Here is a 14,385-nt window from a genome sequence, read left to right on the forward strand (position 1 = left end):
AATTTTGTAAGGACCAGTAACTTCATTCAGGACCAGTAACTTTTAGGGTCAGTCGATCCTTCTATCACCAGATGGAAAATGTCCTTAAGGGAGAACACTGCCTATCGACCCCGTATCCGAGATTTTAGGCCTTTCACATATAAAAGAAACTGCTGGAAGATTTCTGTATATTTGTCCTTTCTTTAATCTTGACATTAGATAATCTCTTTATTCCAGCATACTGCAACACGTCTCGGTTATTGTCAAGAAGTCCTTCTTTGCCAATTTGAGTCGCGTTCTTGAATTAAGTCCAAGGTCAAACTAGTGTCAGTGGTCAAACTTACTCGTCTTATATAAGAAAAAAAAACAGTTAAATATTAGCAGGGTCATCTTAAAGGCCCAATACCTTTCCGAAACTGCTTTCAATTTTTTAAAGGGGAATGTAAAACGAGATCGATAATTTTGTAGAGTCGCAAAAGTTGATAACTTACCGTTAATACTACACTCATCATCATCTTCTTAAAAATTAATTAAACGTTAATTTTCATAACGCAGGTCGTCTTATATTTCCCGCCGTCGTCATAAATGTCGCGCGGTAGTTGACTGTTACTGCGCCAGACGGCAAAACAGCCGAATGAATTACGTAGGAAATTTTGCATTTGTTTGGTGTTGTAGCTTCATAGGCCATCGATATGTATTTTCTTATGATATTAATGTTTCATCGGAAAACGTTAAATTTTGCTCCGGAAATGTAGTGGGCCTTTAAGAAAGTTATAGAAAAGTTGGAAGTTGATGGAAATGTTGATATAGAAGAATTAAGTATGAAGAAAAAAGAAGAGTCTATAAGATCACAAAAAATAGAATTCACTCTAGAGCAAGGTGAGTAGAAGATTGGAGAGGAAAGCCTACACACTATTTTTTAGCTTGGAGAACAGACCAAAATTATGCCAAACTGTATGCAGATAGTGTTATAACAGAACAGGATGAAATTTTAGTAGAAGTAAGTAGTTTTTATAGGACATTACATGATTGATCTTGTGATTCACCGGAAAATATAAATCTAGAACGTTTTCTCCAAATCGTGAACTTGAATCAAATAGTGTAGAAGGGGAGTTAACTTTTGAAGAGGCAGATAAAAAAAAGTTCATTTTTAAAAGGTTTTTGGAGGCAGAAGTGTCATTTTGTTGTCAGATCAATTATTTAGGGATATATAAAATGGGAGAATTATCTATAACTCAAAGCTAGGGAGTTATTGCTTGAATGCCAAAAGATGACAAACTAAAAAAAATAATATAAAAAATATTGAATCCCATATCATTATCGAATATTGTTTATAAAACAGCATATATCTTATAAGTTGAAAAAACTCGTGCCCAATCCCAGTGTATATAAGATATCACAATAAAATATGTTTCAATCAAATAAGATTAGAACTCTTCTTGATAAATTGATGGATATAGATCAAACAGGTTTTCTTTCAGGTAGACACATAGGGGTACAATGCAATACAAGGTTATTTCGTGCTGTAGTGCATTATGCAGAATAACATGATATTTCTGGGTGTTATCAATGACTTTGGAAAAGCTTTTGATTCGGTGTTATATATATATATTTCATTTCGAGTTTGGTAACAGTATTTTGATTTGGGTTAAACTCTACATAGAAATGATTTTTCAGTAGTTAATTAGGGCGGTAATTTGTCTTCCCTGCCTAATGAGAAAACTTAAGTCTGACTTAAAACTGCACATTTGCTCTATACATGTAGCTACTTGTCGCAGATTTTCCTGTCCGAAACCTTCGACCTACACAACAATGAAAGAAACGATTTCACCTTGAAATGTACCGGATTCGTCATGGAAACAAGTCTCATTAAAATGTTTGTAATAAAATCACAGGAAAGCCCAACTTGCAATTTTGTTGGCACCACCAGTTCCACCAGTTTCAGAAAAAATTATTCAGATTTTAAATCTTAAAAACTATGATAGTTTTAAAAACTATGATATTTTTTTTAATAACAAAGACATGCGTTGTCAAATATTTTACCGTTGCAACCGATTTTAAAGATGGATCGTTCATTTGAAAAAAAAAGAGTAAATATCATGTTTTTTTAATGAAATAAAAACAAATCATTAATTATTTTTTTATATTCAATTTGTTGCTTACCATATTGTTGGTGTTCTTTCCTTTCTAAAGTAACTAGGCTAATCCCTTTGTTTTGTGATCAAATGGAAATATACTGGCTATAGGCTATGGACAATTTGGTCACATGATTGACTAGATGGGAGTGCATTGCTCCCATCTGGTTTATATAGAGTAAACTGATCATTGCCAACAGCAGAGAATATTCAATGTCGCAAAATCTGGTGTCTTTTGTAACTTTAAAAAATAAATTCCATATCCATCAACCACTCGTTGTGTAACCTCTATCACTTCATGGGGTGTAATAATCCTCGCGATGTTTTTGTTTATTTCATATATTATAGATAATTTTATCATACTATTTTATATTCTATGTAGAGTCAAATAAGGCCGCGGTCAACAAACGTTGTTTGGATATAGTCGCTCATAACTAGGACATATTAACGGAAGAACATATACAATGTACATTGTTTCAAAATAAGCGCTAGATAACTAGCTTTTATGTTGTCAACTCTTAGTTGACTTGTGAGAATTATTTTGAAACGTAAAATTACTAAGAATATATAGTAAAAATATAACTTGCGTACTGTATTATGGCCACGACTGTTTAAACTACAAGTGTACTAAATAGTCCGCTAACACTGCCTATATCTACTATTTAATTGTCTTTTTACTAAATTAATTATTGCAAGTGAAATCATGATCAGTTCATTGTATTTGTAGACCACACAGAGAGAGTCAGATTTAAATGCCCACTATATCGTTCCGAAACGAACCTTCAAAGTTTCTTAATCGATTGATGTATATGTATTTCGATGTATGTATTTATATATATATATTTATATGATTTTTTAGCCAAAAGTATATGACTATATGTATTTTAGTATGCTATACTGTATATATACTGATGGTTAAAAAATCGTGACAGATCCCTATAGGACGACAGTGGGAAACATAAGACGACCCGCGTTATTAAAATTAACATTTTATTAATTTTGATTAAATTGTTCAGAAGATGATGATAAGTGAAGTATTTTAAACGTTAAACTAATAAATTTAGTGACTCTACAAAATTATCAATCTCGTTTTTACAACGTTCCCATTTAAAGATGCTCCACCGCCGAGAGAGTATAATCGATACTCATCATTTGAACAAAATTGGTGTTTATATCCATGTAAATGTATGTCTTTACAAAAATGAAATGATTCATTTTGCTTCTAGTGTATGCGCAATCATTCCTTCATTACATATAGAACATAGTGCCACGGATTTTTTTCATGACGAATTAATTATTTTTAAAGTGAATAGTCGGGCAAAGAAAACCAGTCTAAATGCGTTCATTGGCCTTCCAAAAGTTCTCACATATTAATACGACGGTCAAGGTCTGCTTACGTTTCCCAGTTCTGACCATTGAAATAAAGAAAAGTTGAAAGCATTGAAAGCGAGGCTGCGTGGTTCCAAATGTAACCACGGACATAGTCAGTCGGGAGGATGTTTAAAGGGACACTACCTTTCCGAAACGGCTTTTAATTTTCAAAATGGGAATGTAAAACAAGACCGATAATTTTGTAGGGTCTTAACAATTATTAACTTACTGTTAATACTACATTTATCATCACATTCTGAACGATTTTAAGGTATTTCCTAACATTAAATTAATTTCTACATACGCAGACAGATTTTGACGAGAAAGTTTATTTTTCTATTCCATAAGAAATTATACTGGATACATTCACACCATTTTTACCGACTCACCATTCTTGCCCGACTGTTCACTTTAACATTTTGATCTTGATAAAAAGTAAAATAAAAAGCTCAAACATTTCAATGGTGGTAATGGTGTAAAGTAAATACCTTGTGTAAATGAAAAAATACTTATTCGTCTGCTCCTATTTTTTATTGAGAAAAAATACTATTTATCAGCGGTGGAGCATCTTTAAAAAAACATGAAAAAAATGAAAAAGCGTTTCGGAACTTTAGGTGTGCACATGTTTTTTTTTATGTATTTCATTTTGTATATAAAGTGTCTATCGTCGGAGTCAGCGCTGTACATCAATGTCATCAAGGATTTATAAACGTCCTTGGTGTCATCAATGACTAAATCGAATGCCCCAGAGATAAAACAGGTGTCATGTCGTCTGCAAAATGACTAACCTCCCTTTGACCAATTAATATGCAAGGTGCCCGTTTTCACTCGGAAACTCTCACGGGCTTTCCATTTCGTCCATGTACAGTCGACATCACACGAACGTACAGGTTCGGCAGTGAGGGTGTGCCGGCTTGTTCGCTACCTCGGGATTATAAACAGCATATTTAGTTAAAATGAGATAATTGGACTGTCACAAATTCAACATGTCTCTCCATGTACTGGTGATTGGGGCGACCAACGTTCCCAATGTGGAGAAGTTTGGAGAGAGCGACCCGTATGCAACTGTCGAGTTTAAAGGTTGGTGTTTTTCGACTGTCTATTTCCCCAAACTCTCTCAACCGTGCAGGCGAGCCTGTCTTGATGAAAACTTGTATATATTTTCGTGTATAAAGTTTTAATGGGATATTTTGTCATGTTGTGATTTCATTATTTACGTATTTGTTTACAGGAATATCAAAGAAGACAGAAGTGATAAAATCAGAGTTGAACCCAACATGGAATGAGGTAAGTTGGTTTTAGAAGGGGATCGCTGGTGGTCATTGAAGCGTGAACCCGTGGACATCTCTATTACCTATCAATACACAAACTTTGTACGGTACTAGACTGGTGCTGTGTCATTCAGTGTATGTGTCACGTACAAATAAAGTGTATCAATCGGTATGACATTATGGGCTCTGGGTAGGCTGTACATATGTGTATTGGACAGCCCAACTAAATCTTGCTGCCCTAGGGTCAGCTACATGCATACATGCATATGGAAAAGTAGTGTTGTAAGGTCAAGGCCAGTGATGTGTATATGTGTAGGCCTGTAGCTATAAATGTGTATCAAATATCTCCAGTTACAGTTTACTTTAAAATGCTTACACGGACTTAAAATCCTTAGATAATATGATGTATTTCCGCCCACACATCTTCCCCAAGGACAGGATATATCATATACTGCTATAGAGTAACAAAGTCCTTTATAAGAATATATGACAGGTTTTAATGTATTCACAACTTGAATTTTGTATATACATTTGCAATACAGATCCGGTAGGGAGGAGATCTATTCATGAAAAAATGACATCATAAATGATTCATGTTGCTTGTACTCGGAACTGTTGTTAATTAGTGTGAGAGCGCCACCACCACAGTTTCTAGCTATCCCTTTGCGCTTTTAATGGTAATTTTTTCATCAGTGAAAGTACAAATACACTGATGAAATACAAGATAATGATGGCAAGACTTTAATGTGTCTGATTATATTTATATAAGTGTTCAATCTTTAATTCAGTCTTTTCATAATTGCATTCCAAAATTAATCAAGGCGACTTGAGTTTTTTCAAATCGCCTTTAAGGTCCGTGGTCCGCATTTAAATTCTGTCCATTCTAAATTCTTGTAAAGTAACCACTATTTCTCAGAAACTACTGAAGGGATCTTTCTCAAATTTTACATATGTAGGTTGCCTATTATAAGCCTGGACCCCAGATGTGCATATTGTTTTTTTCGACCGATCATTCAACAAAATGGCCAACAGATAGCCATCTTGCATTTTGATGGTTGAAGTTTGAAAAGCAGAGAAATGATCCCTCCTTCCATTGTCAGACATAAATCATTCTGATTTTGATAACACTCCATCCCAGGCCAGCTAGACCATTGCTTTTTTTTCACAATAATAAATATTGATAAGAAAAAATCTCAAATCATTGTACATCCCAGCTGGTCATTGCTATTTTATGTCTGGAGGATAACCTAGATATTGTTTTCCTCCTTATACTTATACTATATAATATTTTTGTAGAAAATTAAGGATGTCAGGTATCTATGACTAAGAAAGATTTTCATTGCAGGGTGACTCATTATAGAGATACAACTGTGACATGCTGGTACTGTTATATTACAGATTCATGTAACAACACATAGCCAGACCATTAAACAAACACTACACCTAATAGAGTACAAAATTAGATTCTTTAGTTGGTAACAAGTGTATAATATAACATTATAAGCTATCTGTTATTTTTCATGTTATATAATATAATGTATGTCAGATAGATATCATATATATCTATACATGCAATCAGCATGGTCAACAAAACAAACTGAACATATTGAAAAATATGCTGAAAGATGCTCCACCGTTGGATATATCTATACATGCAATCAGCATGGTCAACAAAACAAACTGAACATATTGAAAAATATGCTGAAAGATGCTCCACCGTTGGCAAGTGGTATTTTTTCTCAATCAAAAACAGGAGCAGACAATTAAGAATTTTTCTTCAGTTACTTACTTTGTATTTAAACACCATTACTACCTTTGAAAAGTTTGAGCTTCTAATTGCACTTCTAGATAGAAATATTAAAATAATTAATTGCATATCTGACAAAATTTCGTGGCACTATGTCCTACATGGAATGAACTACTGATTGAAAGCAAATTTATATTACTTATTGTGTTAATTAGACATATATATATATATACACGATTAAACACAAATTATTGTTCAAATGATGAACGTCGTTTATGCTCTGTCAGCAGTGGAGCATCTTTAACTTTACATTTTATTTATTAATTGAAATTTTATGAATAAACATTTGAAAAAAATTCCAAAAATTGTGTCCTCTTTGATCATGATGATTAGAGCTGAGACGTTTAGGAAAAATGCCAACAAGTTAACCGGATCAGATTTACAGTGTCACTATACAGTAAAAACGCCAGGGAGTCTAAAAAATGGTCGTTATAGACAGCTGGTCATTTTATACAGTGAGTTAATATGTAGAGGCAGTCGTTAAATACAGGTGGTCATTCTATACAGGCAATCGTTATAGACAGGTGTTCATTTTATACAGGCGGTTTTATACAGATGGTCATTCTATACAGGCAGTCGTTATAGACAGGTGTTCATTTTATATAGGCAGTTGTTTTATACAGGTGGTCATTCTATATAGGCAGTTGTTTTATACAGGTGGTCATTCTAAACAGTTTTCTTTTATTAATCTCTTTGAAATAACCAGTTATGGCCCTCATTGCTTTCTTGCTATTGGGGAAGAATTATTTTTTCGACTGATCTTCACTCAAATAAGTTACCTTGACTTTCATTTAAAACATGATTGCATCACAGTTTTTAGGAAGGTGTACTCACCTCCTGTAAGCATGGAAAAGTGTGTAATTGTTTTGTTAGAAGATGCAGAAATGAGATCTAGAATGTTTGTTAACATGATATTGGTCTATTTGACCATCGTGGTGACAGAATCCACATCATTTGTCTGGTAATTGTTGGAGTTTGTAAGGAATCGCTGGTAGCTGTATCACATTAAAACAAGGTATTACATGTATTAGTTTTAATAGAATGGCTTTTGCAAGTAGTTATTGATGATGAGTAGGAAACACTAGGTGGATGTGAATTATTTACATGGGAATTATAGTGCTGGGTTTGATTTCAGTTGGCAGGCATACTTTGATATTCATCCTTGTTTGTAATGTAACAGTCATATATATCATACAGTCGCAATGTGTTAACAAAGAAAGCAAGTATTGTAGACTGGCTCATCATATTGTAAAGGGGATATGTGAAACCCTATTGGGCGCTGGTGTTGTATTTTATGAACCTATAATTTGACAATGGTCTTCATTTATAGTGACACATGATTTGTGTATCGGTATTACAAAGGATAACATCTTTAGGATTAACCTGTTATGTACCATGTTGACACATGGTTTATGTATATAACACTACTAGGGCTGGGCATTGGAACAGCCGAACTGATACGATACGTATTGGCAATTCACTGAAACGATACACGATACATATTGATGATACGAAGGAAATATATTTTTCATGTTAGAATTGTTACTGACATTGTGAAAACTAAAGACATATTTTGAACAAAATAGTTGTTTGTGTGTCATGCCAAATGCAAGCCGTCATGTGCTCTGCTAAGTTGTATTCATTGTTACGCAAACGCATTGTCAGTGTATCTAAGTGACTCGGAAGCTTGACCCTTCCTATCAATGTTTTCTCTCAAAAGGAGTGAAAAACAGCAGTTTTTAATATTTTACCGATATAGTGATACAACAGCCTGTTGCTGTATCAGGAACGGATACGTTGTTAAATATCGGTTACAAACTGATATACCGATCCAGCCCTATATAACCCACCATGATTAGTAATCAAAGGTTTGATATTCATAATTATGTATAGAGACCAAAACAAATTAAAATGTATTTATTTCTGTAGATCTACAAACAGATATATGCCTGCTGGCCAGAAGGTTATGCTCCAGACTTGTTAGATCCAATGGGAAGCTGCAATGCATGATTCAACAGGTCTTTTTAACACATTGAATATTTATACCATTGGCAGTGCTAGCTTGGTCTACACAATGACTTGTCAACCTGAATCATGTCTCTTTCATGAATTCATTCAACAGTTGTGTTGTTCTGTGCAGTAGCTAGCTAGCTATATACAGTCAGTGACCATGATATAGCACGCATAACATTGCATTTGTTTGCTGGTTGATGACGTTAAAATTTTGTGACGTGAAAATGAGAAAAAAGTAGTTTGGGTCAAAGTTTAAAATTTCGACCAATTAAAAGACCGGAAGGTCATGTTGCACTAGTGGAATATCAATAAATAACACTCTATTCCACGAAAAAATAACACTACATTAGACAAAAAATTCATTGAAGATACATGCAGACATTTACTGTGCCGTTTTTGGAGTTAGTTTAAAGTGACAGCTAATCTGCAAAGTTAGTGCTTCTTTTCAGAATTTATGGACTAATATGTTTGCTTTAACCATTTTCCTTGGGCACTATCTTATATATTAAATGTAATTCTTTCAGCTATGAATTTCTATATTCTTACATAAATGATTTGTTCTCTTCTGTTGGCCCACGTTTTAAGCATAGGTACCTATGGGAAATACACCAGTTTATTTTTGTCTAGTTGTTTTATGATATTTTCTGCTGTTTAAGGCAATTGAGAATCTGAAGTATCTTGATTTGCTGACGTACCAAATTCTCTTTGAGTCTGGTGTCTGCAAAGGCAGCAGGGAACAGCCAATTTTAACAAGTATTGATTGGTGACTTAGATACCTTTTAAAAAACAGTTCTGAATGATATACACTGAAGGGTAGTTAATCGTCGGTTAGTGAAGGTGAAACACAAGTCGGTGTTAAGTACGTGATAGCATCACAGTGATCCCACTCAACTCTCCTCAGCAAACAGAATTATCTCTAGGCGTGCAGGTAATGCCAGCAATGGAAACAGTGTAGGGTTTGATCTGTGATAAATGTTCTGATCCTAAAAGCCTGATGATGTACGGGGTAATTTTGAAGAAAGCCATTTTCAGAAGCATACTCCATACAAATTAAGATCATGTTGCTCAGATACATTTCTATGACATATATATATAATATATATCTGTAAGTGTGTCCATGCTTTTCTGTGTAATAAAGTTTCCTTATTTGGTCATATGATCTGACCGACAATGACAAAACTTTCCTGATGTGTAATATCATAATCAGATGACCATTAAGGTTCATTTTTGTCCCAATGTCTGCATGGTGTTGATGAATCAACCAACCAAAGTCCGTTAATGCTGATGAGTTCTATTCTGGTCGTGATTGGATTCACTGCTGTTGCTAGTTGACATGATTTTAGCATCAGGTGTACAAACAACGGTATTAGGCCCCAATGTACAATAAAAAACAAATCACTTTGTTCAGAGTAAATTTTGATGAATTACAGAAGCAGAAATCATTTTCGGCCATTGAGTGACGCTATATAATTATGCCATACATTCACTGACTAACAGATAGTATATATCGCAGAAATCATTTTTGACCATGGAGTGACGCTATATAGTTATGTACTACATTCACTGACAAACAGATGGTATATATCGCAGAAATCATCTTTGACCATGGAGTGACGCTTTATAATTATGCCATACATTCACTGACTAACAGATAGTATAACCCAGAAATCATCTTTGACCATGGAGTGACGCTTTATAATTATGCCATACATTCACTGACTAACAGATAGTATAACCCAGAAATCATCTTTGACCTTGGAGTGATGCTATATAATTATTACAAGACAAACTGACATTATAGTACATATGTAGTATGTCATTACAGGGAAAATTTCTTCAATATCCAGATACATCAAATCAGAAAATAAGGTGAAATGCTGCAAAACGTCATTATGTGAAAATACAAAATTAGTAAATTGGCCCTGAAATGTATTGGTACATTTGAGCATTGTGAACAGTGGGTTCTGTATAAATACTCCATACCATTTATAACATTACACACATTATATCGAGTGTTAATCTGCTGGTAATTATTGTAAATGTTGTATAAATAGGTGGCGCCGCAATGAAATTGTTATTGCTAATTCACTAAATGGATTGGAAAAGTTATTCACAAAAAAGCAGCGACTGAATGTATTTTTCTGACGGTGTGACGGTCTCCAGCATATGACAGAGTAGTGCTAGCTACATTTGATTTGTAAGGTTAGTGGTTAAGGTGTACATGTTACAGTACCACTAATCCTCGGAGATCAGAGAGTAACGATGGGTGGTCTATACACCATCGATGGCAAACATGGTTATTGAGCTTGCTAATTTTGGTCTCTACAATATCATTGGCATGCATGTATATGTTAGACTTAAGCTTTAAACAACAGGAAAATAATACACCATTACACAAATTTATGAGCATTATTTGTTTAATTTTCATAAAAGATGAGTAAACCTTGGATATAGTTATTAGTTTAAGATAGCATCATATACTTCCCTGCTGAACCCAGGGGCCAGAGCTCGAGGGGTGGGGCTAAAAGGGGTCAGAATGTCTAAAATTTCAAAAATCTTCTTTTAGATTCACAAAGGACTAGATATGGTAATGGCCCTTTTTGGGCCCTAAATCTACCAAAGGACTAGATATGGTAATGGCCCTTTTTGGGCCCTAAATCTACCAAATTTCAAATGAAATATTTAGAAATTAAGTTGCTGCGTTTGAAATACGGTATTGAATATGCCCCTGATAAAAATTTAATGATATTTTTGTTGACAGAAAGTTTGTTTTTGCTATATAACCATGGTAACTTTGCATAAATTATGCAAATTTGAAAATTTGGTCAATTTTGGCATATTTTTTGATAGTTTTTCTTTTAAAAGCAATAGAGCGCAACCTAGAACAAACTTTATATTTTAAGGGAATTAGCAGACACAAAGAATACATCATTTAGAGAAATATAAAGTTTGTTCTAGAATGCGCTCTATGTTAACTTGATGAAAAACTGCATAAAAATATGGTTTTTGGGTATATTTTAGGTAGCTTTCGGGTATGTTTTATGTAGCTTTTGGGTATGTTTTAGGTAGCTTTTGGTTATGTTTTAGGTAGCTTTCGGGTATGTTTTAGGTACTTTGTATGTTTCGGGTATCTTTTAGGTAGTTCTCTGGGTATATCATAGGCAGCTTTCGGGTACTTTTTAGGCACACATACCTTAGTATAGGTACACCTGAAAACATACCTAAAAGGTACCTATTTTTCCCCTGGGAATTGCCAATTTTGATGAAATTTTCACATTTTGTATAATTTATGTATAATAAAAATGGTTGCCATGGCAACTAGAACTGCCATATTACCTAATAGCACTATCAAATATGTCAGGCATGTAGTTAATATTTGAAATGCAAGATTAACATCTTAAAATAACAGACTTTGAAAAATAGCGAATTTGGGGGCCATAAAAGACCCTTACCATACCTAGTCCTTTGATGGAACCAAATACTCTTCCATCGTTAAAATGGTCATTAAGACCCAATACAAAATTTAGGAATGTCATGGCCCTCAGGAGTCGTCAGATTTTCCCCTGCGGAGAGGGTAACATTTGATATTCACTCAATTTTCATAGGAAATGAGTCAAACTTGGTTAGAAATATTAGCCCAAGATAGGTCAAATTTTAACATCATATCCATGACAGCCCTTGCTGACCCCCAGGGGCTGGCGTTAAGGCCCCTGGGCCTCTTGTTGAACACCTTGGCTTGGATAATCATATACATATGTATTACAAAATCTTGGCCTGAGACTCTGTCACATATTCTAGAGTATGACATTACTTGAGCTGACTATTGCATGAATATGGGTTAAAATTCGGCCAAAAATAACATAAAGGTTAACGTTCCAGACAGATTGGACGGGACAGAAAAATCTAGCACTGGGTATCATGTGAGATTTCCCTGTCCAAGGTGCAAGAAAATGATAATAATAATTATGGAGTTTAATTAGATTTAATTATGTTGTTATTTTCCAGTAAATCGTGTTTGAAATTATTTATAGAGAAATAAAAAATAGTTGAGCTTCACTGACTGTTTACACTAGAGGGATGACTCAGGTGTAAACACATCACTGATATGCTCAGACGGTATAAAATACATTATGGGATATTAATGTAGTCTATTCTGTGTAAATGGTCTCCAGTGTTTTCTCAAATGATGTCAGAGTCCTTAACAAAGGAGATATATAGGCATTTAGTGAAGAGTGATATTTCTTGAAAGATGATGAAATTTTCATCTTCATACAATATTCATGCCATGTTATATATGTGTATAGCTTTAGACAGTTTAATAATTACAGTTGGATTATAAACATGTTGTGATTTGCATGATAATTTTCACACCAGATTTTGCTGTTTGATTTTCAGGCAGTAAAAAAAGTGATACAGATCTGTTAATATACCAGATCAAGTTAGTCAATTTGACTTACATAGTTCTATCTATTGGGACAGTACTAGGGGTTGCGGGTTAAGATATCTTGACAATTGCCACACAAGCTCTCCACCCCTGGGTCGCGAGTTTGAATCCCATATGGGGGAGTCGCCAGGTAGTGACAACTGCCTAGTGGTTTTTCTCAGGGTACTCCTCCATCAACATAAACCTGGTTGCTAATAGAATGTTAAACTATTAAAACCCCAAACCCGGAATGATCATCTTCTCAATCATGGTCACGTAGAAAAATATTTTTTGTCGTCGGGTTCACTGCAAGGTTCCCTCCTACTCCAAACCACTTGGCAAATACTGATCAACATCTATCAAAAGTGATTTGTATAAAATTTATAGCATGTTTCAAAACTATTGTAAAACAGAAAAAAAGTTCATACCTTTTTTTAACCAATAAGCGCCCCTCCTCCTTTTTCAGACCTTAATTTCATTTACCGTACCTATAATTAAATTCAGGCTGAAAATATGAAAAATGTGGATTTGTTTATTGTTTCTTTTGCAAAATGATTTATTGTTTACTTCTTCCAATAATATTATGAAAGGCTAGTCCAAATTTAGTTCTATTAAGCGCCCCTTTATTTATAAAAAAAAATTAAGCGCCTTGGGTGCTTATCAGGTCGAGTACGGTAGTTTAATAATTAATAAACAATTAGGCATGCCAATTTCCATGCCAAGTGAGGAAGCATAATTTCCATAGTAAATTTATTTCTAAAACCAAACATGAAAATACTAATACCCTATTCGACCCAATATGCGCCCATGTCCCTATAGGTGCCTCTCTCCCTTTTGAGGCCTCAATTTTACATACGACCAAAACTATCAAAATTGTATTGGTTGGCAATAATTTCGTTTCATTAAGCATCTTTGTTTTTTTTTTCAATTTTTAAGCACCTTGTATTGAGTTGAATACTAATATGTCAGTTTGTATTTCATACCGCCCCACACCATACTCATTCATTAATATTATTGTCATATAAAAATCTGCTGAATGGGCAGGACGAGAGTGACTATCAACACAGACCTACAGGTACACATTTATACAGGTACCTGTGTGTGCATCAGAGCTCAGAAATGTAATATGGTTTCGCTTGGATGATTTTCCCCACGTAAATAACACTAGGAATCTGAAACCTGTACAAGGCCAGTGCTGTGACGTCATAATCTAACGCACAAACATTTACATTTCAATTATTGAGACATTCAGTCAGGCGATATTTCACACTGATCTTATACCAGTATGGACTCTTTGTAGACATGTATTATAGCTATAAAAGGAATGGAAATAGATAATGAAATATACATGTGGTATATATACATGTGATATATAGGTGTGGCGGT

General features: G+C 34.3%; 1 protein-coding gene across 1 annotated transcript in view; it reads left to right on the forward strand.

Annotated features, from left to right (window-relative positions):
* The first annotated feature begins 4,346 nt into the window (after nt 1–4,346).
* The window catches only part of LOC138334639 (myoferlin-like), a 101,530-nt gene continuing 91,491 nt past the window's right edge, over nt 4,347–14,385 (forward strand). The window contains exons 1-2 of the mRNA XM_069283275.1: nt 4,347–4,565; nt 4,717–4,772. Coding sequence (XP_069139376.1) covers nt 4,472–4,565; nt 4,717–4,772 — 150 coding nt within the window. The 5' untranslated portion in view covers nt 4,347–4,471. The remainder of the gene's footprint in view (nt 4,566–4,716; nt 4,773–14,385) is intronic.

This window comes from Argopecten irradians, chromosome 11 (genome assembly GCF_041381155.1).
Source record: "Argopecten irradians isolate NY chromosome 11, Ai_NY, whole genome shotgun sequence".
NCBI lineage: Eukaryota > Metazoa > Mollusca > Bivalvia > Pectinida > Pectinidae > Argopecten > Argopecten irradians.